This window comes from Pristiophorus japonicus, chromosome 16 (assembly GCF_044704955.1).
Source record: "Pristiophorus japonicus isolate sPriJap1 chromosome 16, sPriJap1.hap1, whole genome shotgun sequence".
In the NCBI taxonomy this organism is placed as follows: domain Eukaryota; kingdom Metazoa; phylum Chordata; class Chondrichthyes; family Pristiophoridae; genus Pristiophorus; species Pristiophorus japonicus.
Window position 1 is genome coordinate 31,018,956 of NC_091992.1, and position 19,059 is coordinate 31,038,014.

Here is a 19,059-nt window from a genome sequence, read left to right on the forward strand (position 1 = left end):
GAGAAAATGACATTCATTTTAGTTTAAAGTGTATTAAGTGTGACTCACTGAGAAATGTACAGCAACAGGGCAGTGCATCTCATTTTTATTAAACAAAATTATAAATGTCTCAACACTAATGACAGCAATAACAACCCAAAAACGCTCATCAGCGGGGAAATGTTAAGAGTTAAATTTAAGACTTAAAAAAAGTGAGGCAGATTATAAACGAATGTTAGATTGTTTTTTTAATGAATTATATACATTAAACCACTCCAGCTGAGAGTTGGCAGGTAATTTAGAACCAGCAAGAGTGAAACGTTCTGCAAAAACACATTTTAAAATGGGCGTTGATTTTTTTTAGTTTATCAGTTGCAGTTTTTAAATCGAAACTGGCGGCAGTCTGAGACTCTCGAAAGTGAATTGGTAATAATGTCCATGCTGTGACGGGCAGGGTTTCGAATTATATTTTTTTGCTTTTTTTTTACGGGTGTGCGGCGAGCCGCCGTTGCCGGGTGAATCAGCTCGGCCTGGCGGTGGAAGCGGCCGCTGCAGCTCGGCGGTGCTCCCGTCCCTCAGCCAGTGAGAGCAACTCGAACCGGGGCGGGGGGAGGAGGGAGCGAGCAGGCCGCGTCCATCCGTAATCGCCTCATAAACAAACCATCGCGATTTGAACCGACATGTTGAGCCGCGCCGTCCCGCGATCCATGGCAGCGGTGTGAGCGATGCCGAGAGCCGGCCAGCAGCGCAGCCCAGTGCCGCCGCCGCCGCCGCCGCCTCCTCCCCGCCCCCCTCTCGCTGGCTCGCAGCCTTCATTCCCTTCGCTTGTTGTCCCGGTGCTGAAGAGCAGCGGGGGCTGCCGCACGGCGCTGAGTCCAGCCCGCCCCAGCCGGTGAGTGTGTGTGTCCAGGAGGAGGAGGAAGCCGGTGGCGAGGCCGCGGTTTCAGGATGGTGAGTACAGTGTCCCGCGGGGGGCGGGGGGGGGGGGAGAGGGAGGGAGGCTGGTTGTGTTTTCGGTGGGCTGGGTTGTTGGCGACGGCCCCGGGCGCCCTGGAAACGCGCAGGCTGCGCTGTTGTGAAGTTGAGTCTAGGCCGCTTCTCTCTGTTAAACTTGAGACTGACGTCCCTTTTTGTTCAGTTCCGTTTCAAACCTCATTTTTTTGAGCAGCTCGTTTTAAATCTTCCGCCGTGGTCTATTTAATTATCCGTTTGCCTTGCTTTCTGCTCAATGTCTTGAGGAAGTTTTACAATTTTTTTGACGTTGAGTAAAGTAGAATTAAGCAGGTTTCACAATTGTTTCAGACCAAATGTACACTTAAAATGGTACGCACTGCTTTAGACTCTCGTATTTTGTCTCTATGTTGCGTAGTATTACAAAGTGTAAAAAAATTGACTTGAATCTATTGTTAACTTATAATGTTGCAGTAATAGTAAATTAAACTGCCAGTACCATGTCTTATGTTTCATAATGGGTACAATTTTTCAGTTTATGTCGAGTGAATAAATTCTCTTCCTGGTCCATCTCTCGCACAATGTGATGATGTAGAGGCCTTCAGTCAAAACTTCTGCTAAAGCCTCGTCGTCATAGAATCATAGAAATTTGCAGCACAGAAGAAGGCCATTCAGCCCATCGTGCCTGTGCTGGCTCTTTGAAAGAGCAGTCATGCTTGGTCCCACACCCCTGCATTTTAGCCGTAACCCTGTAAGTTCCTCATCATCAAGAACCTGTCCAATTCCCTTTTAAAGTTATTTATGGAATCGGCTTCCACCACCTTTTCAGGTTGAGTGTTCCAGATCCCAACAACGGACTGAAACATTTTACATAAGAACATAAGAATTAGGAACAGGAGTAGGCCATCTAGCCCCTCTAGCCTGCTCCGCCACTCAACAAGATCATGGCTGATCTGGCCGTGGACTCAGCTCCACTTACCCGCCCGCTCCCCATAACCCTTAATTCCCTTATTGGTTAAAAATCTATCTATCTGTGATTTGAATACATTCAATGAGCTAGCCTCAACTGCTTCCCTGAGCAGAGAATTCCACAGATTCACAACCCTCTGGGAGAAGAAATTCCTTCTCAACTCGGTTTTAAATTGGCTCCCCCGTATTTTGAGGCTGTGACCCCTAGTTCTAGTCCCCTACCAGTGGAAACAACCTTTCTGCCTCTATCTTGTCTATCCTTTTCATTATTTTAAATGTTTCTATAAGATCACCCCTCAGCCTTCTGAACTCCAACGAGTAAAGACCCAGGCTACTCAATCTATCATCATAAGGTAACCCCCTCATCTCCGGAATCAGCCTAGTGAATCGTCTCTGTACCCCCTCCAAAGCTAGTATATCCTTCCTTAAGTAAGATGACCCAAACTGCACGCAGTACTCCAGGTGCGGCCTCACCAATATCCTGTACAGTTGCAGCAGGACCTCCCTGCTTTTGTACTCCATCCCTCTCGCAATGAAGGCCAACATTCCATTCGCCTTCCTGATTACCTGCAAACTAACTTTTAATTGCCGGTGCTTTTAGTGTCCCCCTCCCCTTTTATAGGGGGCACTTGGAAAAAATTTGATTCTGTGCCCAAAAAAAACCCCCCCAAAAATAAAAAAAGGGCCTTGTAAATGTTGGTGTTTCCCCCAGATCGGGGGGCACGGTTTAATGTTTTTTGTTGACTCCTAAAAGAGTTTCATGCACAAGGATCCCCGGTCCCTCTGCACCGCAGCATGTTGTAATTTCTCCCCATTCAAATAATAATCCCTTTTACTGTGTTTTTTTCCCCACATTTTCCGACATTGTATTCCATCTGCCAAATCTTAGCCCATTCGCTTAACCTCTTTGCAGCCTCTCTGTGTCCTCTACACAACCTGCTTTCCCACTAATCTTTGTGTCATCTGCAAATTTTGTTACACTACACTCTGTCCCCTCTTCCAGGTCATCTATGTATAGTGTAAACAGTTGTGGTCCCAGCACCGATCCCTGTGGCACACCACTAACCACCGATTTCCAACCCGAAAAGGACCCATTTATCCCGACTCTCTGCTTTCTGTAGCCAGCCAATTCTCGATCCATGCTAATACATTTCCTCTGACTCTGCGCACCTTTATCTTCTGCAGTAACCTTTTGTGTGGCACCTTATCGAATGCCTTTTGGAAATCTAAATACACCACATCCATCGGTACACCTCTATCCACCGTGCTCGTTATATCCTCAAAGAATTCCAGTAAATTAGTTAAACGTGATTTCCCCTTCATGAATCCATGTTGCGTCTGCTTGATTGCACTATTCCTATCTAGATGTCCCGCTATTTCTTCCTTAATGATAGCTTCAAGCATTTTCCTCACTACAGATGTTAAACTAACCGGCCTATAGTTACCTGCCTTGTGTCTGCCCCCTTTTTTAAACAGAGGCGTTACATTAGCTGCTTTCCAATCTGATGGTACCTCCCCAGAGTCCAGAGAATTTTGGTAGATTATAACGAATGCATCTGCTATAACTTCCGCCATCTCTTTTAATATCCTGGGATGCATTTCATCAGGACCAGGGGACTTGTCTACCTTGAGATCCATTAGCCTGTCCAGCACTACCCCCCCTAGTGATAGTGATTGTCTCAAGGTCCTCCCTTCCCACATTCCCGTGACCAGCAATTTTTGGCATGGTTTTTGTGTCTTCCACTGTGAAGACGGAAGCAAAATAATTGTTTAAGGTCTCAGCCATTTCCACATTTCCCATTGTTAAATCCCCCTTCTCATCTTCTAAGGGACCAACATTTATTTTAGTCACTCTTTTCCGTTTTATATATCGGTAAAAGCTTTTGCTATCTGTTTTTATGTTTTGCGCAAGTTTACTTTCGTAATCTATCCTTTATTGCTTTCTTAGTCATTCTTTGCTGTCATTTAAAATTTTCCCAATCTTCTAGTTTCCCACTAACCTTAGCCACCTTATATGCATTGGTTTTTAATTTGATACTCTCCTTTATTTCCTTGGTTATCCACGGCTGGTTATCCCTTCTCTTACCGCCCTTCTTTTTCACTGGAATATATTTTTGTTGAGCACTATGAAAGAGCTCCTTAAAAGTCCTCCACTGTTCCTCAATTGTGCCACCGTTTAGTCTGTGTTCCCAGTCTACTTTAGCCAACTCTGCCCTCATCCCACTGTAGTCCCCTTTGTTTAAGAATAGTACGCTCGTTTGAGACACTACTTCCTCACCCTCAATCTGTATTACAAATTCAACCATACTGTGATCACTCATTCCGAGAGGATCTTTTACTAGGCGATCATTTATTATTCCTGTCTCATTACACAGGACCAGATCTAAGATAGCTTGCTCCCTTGCAGGTTCTGTAACATACTGTCCTAAGAAACAATCCTGTTTTATCCTAACCTCGACTTTAGATCTTTTGCCAATGATTTTAAATCTATGACCTCTGCAATATGATTGTGAAATCATAATGCAATTAAAGAGAAAAACAAAAATTTGTGCTTTTGACTTCCGTTACAATAGACTGTACAGGCTTTGTTACTGATTAACAGATTATATATTAAAATATAGGAAGATGTGGGTTGAAAGGAGTATGGGCTGGCACATGGTTTAGGGGTTCTGATAACAACGCAAAGTTCAACTGTTGATTTTATTACTGCCAAATAGCACATTAGTACCTAGTTGCTATACTGTATGTGGCTTCATTCTAGATAGTTTTATCACTTTAAAAACTAACAAACACTAGGGTTTATGTCTAGAGGGATTGAATTGAAAAGTAGGGAAGTTATGCTAAACATACAGGTGCAGGAGTGGGCCATTCGGCCCTTCGAGCCTGCACCACCATTCAATAAGATCATGGCTGATCATTAACCTTAGTACCCCTTTCCTGCTTTCTCTCCATACCCCTTGATCCCTTTAGCCGTAAGGGCCATATCTAACTCCCTCTTGAATATATCCAATCCAATCAACTGGACTTGTATCGAACCTTGGCTAGACCACACCTGGAGTACAACGTTCAATTCTGGTCACCATATTATAAAAAGGATACAGAGCCGCTGGAGAGGGTGCAAAAAAAGATTTACAAGGATGATACCAGAAATATGAGGGTATACCTGTTGGGAAAGGATGAACAGGCTGGGGGTCACCTCTCTTGAAAAAAAGAAGGCTGAGGGGTGACTTAATAGAGGTTTTTAAAATTATGAAAGGTTTTGATAGAGTAGATACAGTGAGAGTGTTTCCACTTGTGGCGAAGAGCAAAACTAGAGGTCATCAATACAAGATAGTCACCAAGAAATCAAATAGCAATTCAGAAGTAACTTCTTTACCCAGAGAGTGGTGAGAATTTGGAACTCACCACCACAGGGAGTGGTTGAAGTGAAATAGTGTGGAGGCGGGAGAAGCGAATAGAGGGTTATGCTGATACTTAGATGAGGAAAGATGGGAGGAGGCTAGAGTGAAGCATAAACATTGGCATGGATTGGTTGGGCTGAATGGCCTGCTTCTGTCCTGTATATCCTGTGTAATCCTGTCATATCCTGTGTAATCCTGTCACTAAATATACACTTACTAGAAATGCCTGCTTATGATAAAGAATACATGAAGTACATAAGTTTTTGAAGTCCTCGTCACTATTGACCATTCCCTCAATTTAGTGTCGTCTGCAAATTTAAAAATTGTGTTTTTGATTCCAAACTCTAAATTGTGAACAACAGTGGTCCTTGTGGAATACCATTACCCACCTACTGCCACTATGAATAGCTACCCTTTACCCCTACTCTCTGCCTTCTGTTTTGAAGCCAGCTAGCTATCCATTCTGCTACTTGTCCCCTGGCTTTGCATTCCCTGACATTCATTGGTCTATTAAGTGGTAGCTTATTGAAGGTCTTTTGGAAATCCTGATAAATTACAACTACTGCAATACCCTTGTCTACCCTCTCTGTTACCTCTTCAAAAAATTCAATGAGGTTGGTCAAGCAAGTCTTCCTCTTTTGAAATCCATGCTGACTATACGTTGTTATATTTTTGGTTTCTAGATGTTCTATTTTCTACTTTTAGTAGGGATTCCATTATTTTTACCACCACTGATGTTAAGCTGATGTCATTCTTATTGACATGTGCTGCATTAATGTGAGAGCCTCCCAAACAGAACTATGGTCTGTGGCCCCCAGCAAGCTGCTCAAAGCCGTGCAGTATTTGTGCATCATTAGTGGTACAGGTTGAACCTCCCTTATCCGGCACCACCTCTCATCCGGCACTATTACCAGCCACTCCGACATGAACAAATTGAAGTCCTTCCTCGCTGCCGACTCCCACAATCGCTGGCCTGACCCCGCGGTCCACGGCCCCCCCCCCCCCCCCCCCCCCCACGATCTCTCTGCACTCCCAGCCCCAAGCCAGATATCCCCTTGCTCAGTACCTGTACCATCTAATTTAACATGACCTCCCTTCATCTTGCAAAATCCCTTATCCAGCACAGGCCAGGTCCCGAGGGTGCCGGATAAGAGAGGATCAACCTGTATTGTCAAACTTCAATAACCACCACCCAAATTTAGGGTACGTTTATGCTACAAAGTTGTTTCTGCTTTGCACCGATCATGATATTCTAACGTAAACCACGAGTGAGGACCTGTTCTGAATCTATAGGGATGTAGTGAGCGACATCTAGGAGGGGTGGTTTCACATCATTTATGATTTGCCACCACATGGTGTGTAACTCCAGTGCAACCTCAAACAAGATTTTAAAAGTGCCCATGGGATCCTGTGGATGCCCTGAAGACTTTTGAATCTTGACTGCAGTTAATTTTAATGTTTAGGAAGTGTGGATGCTGCCACCTGCACACTCTGAACCTTTCATTTTTAATAACTGGGAGAGGAGCACCATATACAGAGCTCTCTGGGCATGAGATTCCAGCCAGGCAGTGTAAAAAGGTTGCTGCCTGGCTGGAATCATATACCTTGTGGGAAGAGACTGCAGTTTTGTTTTCATGCTTTTCTTAACATTCTTTTTGTAAAGATTTGATACTTGTTACATTAATAACTTTAAATTTCTATCTCTCTGCATTTCCACTTATCTGCTTAATTTATGTTGGAGCATTTCCTTTTAAATTTAGACTAAAATGTCTGTTTGGCCTAATAAGTTTGCCTTTGCAATTCTAATTTCATGCCATAATGAATGTTATGTGCGTAGTGAAAAAAATCCACCTGTTCTCTTTATCTCTAGGATGTGAGTTCAAATGCAGCCAGGGAATGAGCTGGATTTAAGTTGTTTTATACTTTCTGCTGCCTGTATGGACACTGAAATGAGTTCATGTTTTGACCCAACAATTACTGTGCTCTGGTCTAAAGTACAAAGTTGTCTAATTTCACACACATTGGGCCCAAGTTTCGGCCTCAGTTGCTCTTGACTTTTTTGGAGCAACTGGTGTAGAACGGAGTATCTTGGAAATTCAAATTCTCGGCATTTAGTTTGCTCCAGTTCTAGTCAGTTCGAACAGTTTCACTTTGGAACAGAATTTTTTTTTCAAAAGGGGGCGTGTCCGGCCACTTACGCTTGTTTTCAAAGTTTCGGCAGTGAAAACTTACTCCAAACTAACTTAGAATGGAGTAAGTGAAGATTTTTGTACGCTCGAAAAATCCTTGTCTACACTTTAGAAAATCAGGCGTAGGTTACAAATCAGGTGTAGGGAATGGGGAGGGAGTGGGGGGGGTTTAAAAGGGAAGTTTAAAAACAGTAAACACTTCAGTTTTACAAATAAAGAGCCATCATCAATAATAAATGATAAAAACATCAATAAATCAACCAATAAATAAATCAAAAAAATTAAAAAATAATTTTTTAAAATCAATAAATAAAACATTTTCTACTTACCGACTGCAGCACCGGGAGCCCTCCAACAGCGTGCTGGGATACCCCCCCCCCCCCAGTGTGTCTCTGTCTCTATCTGTCTGTCTGTGTGTCTCTCTCACTCTCTGTCAGTGTCTGTGTTTCTGACAGCGAGGGGAGGGAGGAGAAGGAGGAGGAGGAGGAGGAGGAGGAAGGGAGGGGGGGGAGCGGGGGTCCGGTCCGGGGGTGGGGGGAGAGCGGGGGTCGGTGGGTGGGGGGGGGGGGAAGGGGGGGAAGCAGGATTCGGGTCGGGAGGAAGCAGGGGGGAGGGGGGAGAGAGGCGGGGGTTGGGTCCGGTCCGGGGGGGGAGGGGGTGGGGGGAGAGAGGCGGGGGGAGCGTGGGTCCGGTCCGGGGGTGGGGGGAGAGCGGGGGTCGGTCGGGGGGGGAAGCAGGAGTCGAGTCGGGTCGGGAGGAAGCAGGAGCTGGGCGTGGGAGGAGACTTATTCACGCAGCCCCAGTGAGGCCATTCGGCCAGGGCTAGGGGGCTATGTGCTTCGGGCCCCTCCCACTCAGTTTTGGGCGCCTGGAGCTACTGCACATGCGCGCCCACTGTAGCGCGCATGTGCAGAGGTCCTGGCACTGTTTTCAGCGCAGGGACCTAGCTCCGCCCCCTACTGCTCGTGCTGCGCCACACCCGGCCCAAGAGGACCAGCAGGGAGCCGGAGAATCTGGAAGTTTTTTTTAGGCGCACTTTGTGGCGCGAAAAATGGGCGTCCTAGGCGCGGCCCGAAACTTGGGCCCATTGTTTCCCAATTTTTTTCCCCCTGTATCCTTTTGTAATGCTTTTCAAATGTCTTAGCTAATTTCATTTTAAATGATCCTTTCTGTGCAAAAACATCTTGTAACTTTCTTTTGTTCTTTTAGTGATGGTCCTTAGCCTTTTCCCATTTGATAGCGATTGAACCAGCAGAGATAACCTTTCACTGTTCATCCTCTTTCAGAATTTTGAGAACCTATATTATGATCCCTTTTTAACCTCTAGGCCAGTGAGAAAGCATTTCATAACTAACACCTCATTCCTAATATTGAAATGATTCTTCATTGTATCCTTTCTATGGTACTAATATCCTCCCTATAATAGTGTCCAGAACAACACACAGAATTCCAACTGTGGCTTAACCAATATCTGGCACAAATTCAACCTTGTTTTCTGATTTTTATATTCAATACCTCTATGTATAAAATACCATTTGTCTTTACAGTATTTTCCGCCTGCACTCTAATCTTTATGGATCTGTGTTCACCACTCTTGAGTCTTACCATTTAAGTATATACTGTATTTCCTTTTGTTGTTTTATTCCCCAAAATGTACTACACTTCTCTGTGTATTGAATTGTATCTATCAGCTGTTATCAATCTCCTGCAATCGTTCTAATGATTTGCTGTGCCCACTAATTTGCTATCGGCAAAGTTCACACCATTTCCTCTGTTGCCTGCGTTTATATAAATAGAAAACAACACAGACCCCTCGGGCACAGCATTCCTCACATCCCACCAATCTGAAAAAAACATCCCATCACTTTGCTTTAGTCCTCTAACCATCCTTCATGTGCATGCACTGCAAGTCTCTTCAGTTCTATGTGCCTTAATGTTTGGAACGGGCACCTTGTGTTAACTTATCAAACACCTTCTGATGATCCATGCATGCAAACAATATCTAATGCATTTTCTTTATACACCTCTTGATTGCCTCAAAAAATCAATTAAATCAGTCAAACCTGTGGTTAAGAGTACTGTGCATCTGAACGTGTCTGATATTACCAAAATGAAGAATGTTCCTCAGCATAGGCATTCCTGAGCTAATGAGTATAAACATTTCCCCCAAAATATAAATTAAGGCAAAGAATGCTGTAATTCATATTAGTGGGATGATTTATTTTTTCAGTTGTTGCAGATTTTTTTTAACTTAAGCACATACAAATGAAGAAGTCATGCTCTTCCTGCCAGTAACTAAAGGTTTCTGACCCGAAGCTACCAATTTGGAATGGCTAATTAACAACAACAACTTGCATTTATATAGCTCATGTGGCAAAGCGTCCCAAGATGCTTACCAATTTAAAAAAAAATGACAGAGCCACAGAAGGAGATAGGACAGATGTCCAAAAGCTTGGTCAAAGAGGTAGAAACATAGAAATTAGGTGCAGGAGCAGGCCATTTGGCCCTTCGAGCCTGCATCGCCATTCATTAAGATCATGGCTGATCATTCAACCTCAGTACCCCTCTCCTACTTTCTCTCCATGCCCCTTGATCCCTTTGGATCCCTTAGGTTTTAAGGAGCATCTTGAATGAGGAGCGAGAGAGGCGGAGAAGTTCAAGGAGGGAATTCGAGCTTGGGGCCAAGGCAGCTGAAAGCACGCGCCATTGGTGGTGTAATTAAAATCGCGGATGCTCAGGAGGCCAGAATTGGAGGGGTGTCGAGATCTTGAAGACTTGTAGGGTTGAAGGGGATTACAGAGATAGAAGGGTGAGGCAAGGAAGAGATTTGAAAATGAGGATGAGAATTTTAAAGTTGAGGTGTTGGCGTACCGGGAACCAATGTCGGTCAGCAAGGACCGGGAGAATGGGACTTGGACGAGTTAAGATACGGGCAGCAGAGTTTTGAATGAGCACAAGGCCAGGAGAGAATTGGAATAGTTAAGTCTAGAGGTAACAAAGGCAGGGATGAGAATTTCATCAGCAGATGAGCTGAGGCAGTCGGGTGGTGGTATGGAGGTGGAAGTAGGCAGTCTTGGTGATGGAGCAGATATGTGGCCAGAAGCTCCTCTCGGAGTCAAGGTTGTACCAAGGTTGGAAACGATCCGGCTCAGCTTCAGACAGTTACCAGGGTGAGGGATGGAAATGATAATCGGGCAATGGAGTTTGGCAGGGACCAAAGAAAATGGCTTCAGTGTTCCCAATAATTAGTTAATTAATGCTAATAGTTGTGTATCAAGTTATATGTTTGAAAATAACCTATAATTAGTGTTGTCATAAAGCTTCTTTAGTGTATATAGGAACATGTTGTGGGAAATAAAAAAATCATGTCTAAAACAATACACTTCCATGTTGTACAATATGGTTCCTTTGTGTGTAATGCTCAAATTGCTCCCACCATTATTTACAAAATGTGCCCACCAGTGCTATAGTTCAAATTTCTCTCTGCAGACGCAACCCAAGTTTGAAATGGCATTTATGATGGTACTGCAGAGCATTTATGTTCAAGTGGGCATAGTATGAACATTTCACTATCCTTCAGTTATGTTTAACTGAAATCCCACTTCAAGCATAGCTATTCAACATTCCTATACCTATATTAAGATTCACTGACTTTTCTTTAGTATTTATGACGCTTGATCTTTTATATCATACCTAATATTGGCTACCGTACAGTAGCTACACAGTTGGATGGAGTATAAATCAAGAAATAACAGAGGCTTGTAATAAAGGGAGGGCAATAATCATGGGTGATTTTAACCTTCATATTGATTGGACAAAGCAAATTGGCCAGGGCAGCCTTGAGGAGTTCATAGTGTATCCAGGATAGTTTCCTTGAACAGTACATTGTGGAACCAACCAGGGAACAGGCTATCTTCGATCTAGTACTGTGTAATGAGGCAGGATTAATAAATAATCTTGTAGTAAAGATCCTCTAGGAATGAGTGACCATAATATTCAATTGGAGGGTGAGAAAGTTGGTTCTCAAACCAGGGTCCGAAGCTTAAATAAAGGAGACTACAAAGCTACGAGGGCAGAGTTGGCTAAAGTGGACTGGGAAAATAGTCTAAAATATATGGGACCGTTGATGAGCAGTGGCAGACATTTAAGGAGATATTTCATAACTCAACAAAAATATATCCCAATGAAAAGGAAAAACTATAAGAGATAGGATAACCATCTGTGGCTAACTAAGGAAATAAAGGAGGGTATCAAATTGAAAACAAAGGCATACAATGTGGCCAAGACTAGTGGGAGGCCAGAGGATTAGGAAATGTTTAAAAGCCGGCAGAGAACGACTAAAAAAATGATTGAGTGAAGATAGATTATGAAAGTAAACTAGCACGAAATATAAAAACGGATAGTAAGAGTTTCTACAAGTATATAAAAAGGAAAAGAGTGGCTAAAGTAAATGTTGGTCCCCTAGAGGATGAGATTGGGGAATTAATAATAGAGAACAGGGAAATGGCAGAGACGTTGAACAAATATTTTGTATCAGTCTTCATGGTAGAAGACACTAAAAACATCCCAATAGTGGATAATCAAGGGGCTATAGGGAGGGAGGAACTTAATACAATCAATATCACTAATGAAGTAGTACTAGGTAAAATAATGGGACTAAAGGTGGACAAGTCCCCTGGACCTGATGGCTTACATTCTAGGGTCTTAAGAAAAATGGCTGCATAGATAGCTGATGCATTGGTTGTAATCTACCACAATTCCCTGCATTCTAGGGCGGTCCCAGCGGATTGGAAAACCGCAAATGTAATGCCCCTATTTTTAAAAAAAAGGAGGCAGACAAAAAGCAAGAAACTATAGACCAGTTAGCTTAACATCTGTCATTGGGAAAATGCTAGAATCCATTTTTAAGGAAGCAGTAGCAGGACATTTGGAAAAGCATGATTCAATGAAGCAGTCAGCATGGTTTTATGAAAGGGAAATCATGTTTGACAAATTTGCTGGAGTTTGAGGATGTAACGAGCAGGGTGGATAAAGGGGAACCAGTGGTATATTTGGATTTCCAGAAGGCATTCGCTGAGGTGCCACATAAGAGGTTACTTCACAAGATAAAAGTTCATGGGGTTGGGGGTAATATATTAGCATGGATAGAGGATTGGCTAACTAACCGAGAACAGAGAGTCGGGATAAATGGGTCATTTTCCGGTTGGCAAACAGTGACTAGTGGGGTGCCGCAGGGATCGGTGCTGGTTCCTCAACTATTTACAATCTATATTAATGACTTGAATGAAGAGACCAAGTGTAATGTAGCCAAATTTGCTGATGATACGAAGGTGGGTGGGAAAACAAATTGTGAGGAGGACACAAAATCTGCAAAGGGATATAAGACAGGCTAAGTTAGTGGGGAAAAAAATTGGCAGATGGAGTATAATGTGGGAAAATGTGAAGTTATCCATTTTGGCAGAAATAATAGAAAAGCAAATTATAATTTAAATGGAAAAAAATTGCAAAGTGCTGCAATACAGAGACCTGGGGGTCCTTGTGCATGAAACATACAGTTAGTATGCAGGTACAACAAGTAATCAGGAAGGCAAATGGAATGTGGGCCTTTATTGCAAGAGGGATAGGGGGTATAAAAGCAGAGAAGTCCTGCTACAACTGTACAGGGTATTGGTGAGGCCTCACCTGGAATACTGCGTACAGTTTTGGTCTCCATATTTAAGGAAGGATATAATTGCATTGGAGGCTGTTCAGAGCAGGTTCACTAGGTTGATTCCGAGGATTCGGGGGTTGACTTGTGAGGATAGGTTAAGTAGGTTGGGCCTATACACAGTTGGAGTTCAGAAGAATGAGAGGTGATCTTATTGAAAATTATAAGATAATGAGTAGACTTGACAAGGTGGAGGCAGAGAAGATATTGCCACTCATAGAGGAAGCTAAGACTGAGAGGAGGAGGAATTTCTTCTCAGAGGGTTGTAAATCTATGGAATTCTCTGCCCCATAGAGCTGTGGAGGCTGGGTCATTGAATATATTTAAGGTGGAGAGAGACAGATTTTTGAGTGATTAAGGGAGTAAAGGATTATAGGGAGCGGGCAGGGAAGTGGAGCTGAGTCCATGATCAGATCAACCATGATCTTATTGAATGGTGGAGCAGGCTCGAGGGGCTAAATGGCCTACTCCTCTTACGTTATTATGTTCTTATGATGAAGATCTGAAGTAAAAAGTAATTGATATTTAAACTTTTTATTCCATTCTTTGTTTTATTTTTCTTTAGTCTTAGTTTCTGATTACATTTTCTGAATAGGAATTTAGTATACCTTAAGATCTCAGGTAATTTAGCGATTAAATGGGTGGATTGGAATTTCCCCAAAATGTTGGTAAAAAATTTTCAAATCCCAGTAGAATCATGGACTGATTACAGCACAGAAGGAGGTCATTCGGCCCATCAAGCCTGTGTCGGCTCTCTGCAAGAGCACTTCAGCTAGTCCCACTTCCTCACTCTTTCCCCATCGATCTTAATTTTTTTTCCTTCAGGTACTTATCCAATTCCCTTTTGAAAGCCATGATTGAATCTGCCTCCACCACACTTTCAGATAATGCATTCCAGATCCTAACCAGTCACTGTGTTAAAGTTTTTCCTCATGTCGCCATTGGTTCTGCTGCCAATCACCTTAAATCTGTGTCCTCCTGGGTCTCGACCCTTCCACCAATGGGAACAGTTTCTCTATCTCTCTCTCTATCTCTCTCTCTATCTCTCTCTCTCTCTCTCTATCTCTCTCTCTATCTCTCTCTCTATCTCTCTCTCTATCTCTCTCTCTATCTCTCTCTCTATCTCTCTCTCTATCTCTCTCTCTATCTCTCTCTCTATCTCTCTCTCTATCTCTCTCTCTATCTCTCTCTCTATCTCTCTCTCTATCTCTCTCTCTATCTCTCTCTCTATCTCTCTCTCTATCTCTCTCTCTATCTCTCTCTCTATCTCTCTCTCTATCTCTCTCTCTATCTCTCTCTCTATCTCTCTCTCTATCTCTCTCTCTATCTCTCTCTCTATCTCTCTCTCTATCTCTCTCTCTATCTCTCTCTCTATCTCTCTCTCTATCTCTCTCTCTATCTCTCTCTCTATCTCTCTCTCTATCTCTCTCTCTATCTCTCTCTCTATCTCTCTCTCTATCTCTCTCTCTATCTCTCTCTCTATCTCTCTCTCTATCTCTCTCTCTATCTCTCTCTCTATCTCTCTCTCTATCTCTCTCTCTATCTCTCTCTCTATCTCTCTCTCTATCTCTCTCTCTATCTCTCTCTCTATCTCTCTCTCTATCTCTCTCTCTATCTCTCTCTCTATCTCTCTCTCTATCTCTCTCTCTCTATCTCTCTCTCTATCTCTCTCTCTATCTCTCTCTCTATCTCTCTCTCTATCTCTCTCTCTATCTCTCTCTCTATCTCTCTCTCTATCTCTCTCTCTATCTCTCTCTCTATCTCTCTCTCTATCTCTCTCTCTATCTCTCTCTCTATCTCTCTCTCTATCCTCTCTCTCTATCTCTCTCTCTATCTCTCTCTCTATCTCTCTCTCTATCTCTCTCTCTATCTCTCTCTCTATCTCTCCTCTCTATCTCTCTCTCTATCTCTCTCTCTATCTCTCTCTCTATCTCTCTCTCTATCTCTCTCTCTATCTCTCTCTCTATCTCTCTCTCTATCTCTCTCTCTATCTCTCTCTCTATCTCTCTCTCTATCTCTCTCTCTATCTCTCTCTCTATCTCTCTCTCTATCTCTCTCTCTATCTCTCTCTCTATCTCTCTCTCTATCTCTCTCTCTATCTCTCTCTCTATCTCTCTCTCTATCTCTCTCTCTATCTCTCTCTCTATCTCTCTCTCTATCTCTCTCTCTATCTCTCTCTCTATCTCTCTCTCTATCTCTCTCTCTATCTCTATCTCTATCTCTATCTCTATCTCTATCTCTATCTCTATCTCTATCTCTATCTCTATCTCTATCTCTATCTCTATCTCTATCTCTATCTCTATCTCTATCTCTATCTCTATCTCTATCTCTCTCTCTCTCTCTCTCTCTCTCTATCTCTCTCTCTTTCTATCTCTCTCTCTTTCTATCTCTCTCTCTTTCTATCTCTCTCTCTTTCTATCTCTCTCTCTTTCTATCTCTCTCTCTTTCTATCTCTCTCTCTTTCTATCTCTCTCTCTTTCTATCTCTCTCTCTTTCTATCTCTCTCTCTTTCTATCTCTCTCTCTCTCTCTACCTCTCTACTCTGTCCAGACCCCTCATGATTTAAACACCCTGCTCTATCAAATCTCCCATTTAAATAAAAATGGAATTTAACTTATTCAGTCACTGTCAACCAGTGGTGCTGGCTATAGAGGTGGAATGATTACAAGACATTCTCCGAAGAGTTATGTAATGTAAACCTTGATCTTTTTGTTTTCTGCCTAAACCCAACTGAATTTACTGAAATTGTCTAACAGGGAAAATGGAAAAAGATATTTGGGAAAATATTTTTAATTAAATGCATTTTCTTCAATAGTTAATTTAAAATGAAAATGCCACTCCCAAGACCATTTTACCAATTTATAATGTGTTGATTTTGACTCTCCAAATGGGTCAAAAGACTGGGGCCCCAAGTTTCCACACACGGCGAAAAAGGCGCACCTCAGAGCTGGGCGCCTGTTTTTCGCGCCGGAAAAAAAGTGCGGTATTCTCAAGCTCCTTGGAGCTCGATGTCTGCTTGGCGCGGCGCACAGGGGGCGGAGCCTACCACTCGCGCCGATTTTGGAAGTAGGAGGGGCGGGTACAATTGAAATTGGGCTTCTTGGTGCCGGCAACCCTGCGCGTTGGAGCGTTCGCGCACGCGCAGTCTGAAGTAAACATTGGTACTCGGCCATTTTTAAAAGTGCTGCAGAAAAAGTGAAGATTTGTTTCTTGGACCCCTGCAAAGGCTTGTATTTTAATTTTCTTGATATTTCTGTGTATGAGGGAGCGCTTTTAGCAGCACTGCTAAATAAATCACCTGCTGAAATCAGTGAGTTCAGCTTTTCACTGCTAAACTTGCAGAACTGGTGCCTGCAAATTAAGGATTGTGTTTGGAGAAATAAAAGTGCCAATTCAACTTTGCAATGGATCAACTTCCACCAAGAACAAAGAATTTCTTGCATGAGGAAGCAAACCATTGCATAATATGTGGTGCACCCATTCTGCAAATTTAAATATAAAGATGTCGATGTGGCTGCCTCTCCCTGTCCAAATGGCCTCAGTCAGTCCCCCTCACAGCTCGAAGGCTGCTGCTGTTCTTTCTTCGGCTCCCGACCAGCCACTGACGCCGCTGCAATCCCATGGCCGAATGGCCTCAAGTCCGTCCGGGTGCTGCATCTTCGCGGGGAATGAAGGCCTGCCTCAAGCACCGCAGCTCAGCTCGAAGGCTGCTTGCTGCATGGCGCTGCCGTCAAGACACTGACGCCACACCCCTGCCTCAAGCACTGCAGCTCAGCTCGAAGGCTGCATACTGCCTGCCGCTGCCGTCGAGACACTGACGCCACACCGCTGCCTGAAAGGCCTGCCTGAAGCACTTTCACACAGGTAGGAACATGGTTTATTTAATCTTTTCTTTGCTTATACATTTTTATTCAGGTTTGATTTATTTGTATAATATTTGTATAAGTATAACTAAAGTTTGATTGTAGAATTTAATGACTTCCCTTCCCCCCCCACCTCGTTCCCTACGCCTAATTTGTAACCTGCGCCTGATTTTTTTAAAGTGTAGACAAGGTTTTTTCAAACGTACAAAAATCTTCACTTACTCCATTCTAAGTTAGTTTGGAGTACGTTTTCACTGGAAACTTTGAAATCAGGTGTCAGTGGCCGGACACGCCCCCTTTTGAAAAAAAAATTCTGTTCCAAAGTGAAACAGTTCTACCTGACTAGAACTGTAGAAAACTAAATGTGGAGAATTCCGATTTCTAAGATACTCCGTTCTACACCAGTTGCTCCTAAAAATCAGGAGCAAATCATGTGGAAACTTGGGGCCTGGGGGACCAAAAATACTGGATCTCAATCTGGTTTTGTTTTGACAGGCGCAGTGTAATATCCGCTCCCAGAAAGGACACCATTTCAAACAAACCCATTTATCCCATTCTGCAAGTTTTCAGAGGTTACTGAGAACTAATTCTGATTAAAGAAAAGTACTGAAGATACTTAAGAATATCTACCGAATCCCTCTTTAATATCAGAAGGTGTAACTGCAGAGCGTTCTGCCATAGTACATTGCAGAAATTTTGTTTTTTTTTAATTGAACAAAACTGAAAGCAAGTTTGGAACACATAGCTAATAAGTTACGTACTAAAGGCTTAGAAAACTTGATTTTAAAAAAAAGCTTTCATTTACGTATTCAGGAGTGATAAAATTTGCATTTTAGTCAATTCAGAATTATACATTAAAAGTTGGCATTGATTAAAACTTGATACGTCACCAAATTAGTAAAGTGCGTTCTAAAATTTATTGTTAACATGCCATTTTAAATCTACATTATAAATCCAGTGTTGCAAACAATTTTTGTTGCTCCAGCAAGCTGAAGCTGCCTTGTGGTAAATTGTAAATAATGGAGACATAAAAATAAACCTTTTTATTTCTCCTGACCATGAGCAATGTTCCCTCTAATTATTTTTCCTGCACCGTGCCTTTAAATTTGCTAGTGGCCGCATATGCGCAGTATCACTTCCAGCGGCAGCAGCTAGTGAGCGGCCTACGATTGTGTGGCCGCGTACCTTGGTTGATCGTGAGATAATTACTTATTAACATGGAGTTTTAGTTATAATTCTAATCAATGTCTAATGCCAGTTTTGACGATGGGTCATCGATCTGAAACGTTAACTCTGTTTCTCTCCACAGATGCTGCCTGACCCGCTGAGGTTTCCAGCATTTTCGGTTTTTACTTCGATGACTATGTCTGGGAACCTGACAGTCACTCTAATTTTTAGTTATGTTGCTGTCAATATTCAGCTCAAAACATGCAAGTTACTACATATGAAACTTTCATATTAAGTTGAATGGACAGACATATTCTCCCCTTACGCACATGTCATGTTTGCAAATTTTGAATAGATGCATCTCTTAATTGAACTAATTGGCAGAACAACTGGCTTTGTTCTCTGGATGGTCCATTCAAGACATTAAGAATTTACAGTCAGGTGCCAAATGGATTTTGGCCTGGCATATATGTATATGTCTAATTGATAGCTTTATTTTATTTAGAAAAAAATCTGATTTCCTTTGTTCCTGGTTGAACTTAAAAAATATACCACGGGTAAATTTCCAGTAGCGTGCTCTCAATTTACCAGTTCTTCTAAAACCACCTAAAAGATGGGAGATTCCATGGGGGAATAAATATCGCGTTGTTATTTGTTGAGGGACTCATCTTGGGGCTCAGTACAGTATTCATAAATATTAGCAAAGGGTTGCTTCTGTTTATTTTGTGTTCAAGGAGGAACACCTATGTTCTATTTGTCTTTGCTTCAATTTATCTGTTGATCAGTCTGTTACCTAATTTATAGCTTAAGTTACGGTTTGATGTTTATTGTAC

At 42.6% G+C, this 19,059-nt stretch overlaps 1 protein-coding gene across 2 annotated transcripts in view; it reads left to right on the forward strand.

The window, feature by feature from the left end:
- Window positions 1–475: 475 nt before the first annotated feature.
- tmem248 (transmembrane protein 248) overlaps window positions 476–19,059 on the forward strand; it is a 54,949-nt gene continuing 36,365 nt past the window's right edge. For both annotated transcript variants that reach the window (XM_070857180.1, XM_070857181.1), the window contains exon 1: window positions 476–930. In XM_070857180.1, coding sequence (XP_070713281.1) covers window positions 928–930 — 3 coding nt within the window. In that variant the 5' untranslated portion in view covers window positions 476–927. The remainder of the gene's footprint in view (window positions 931–19,059) is intronic.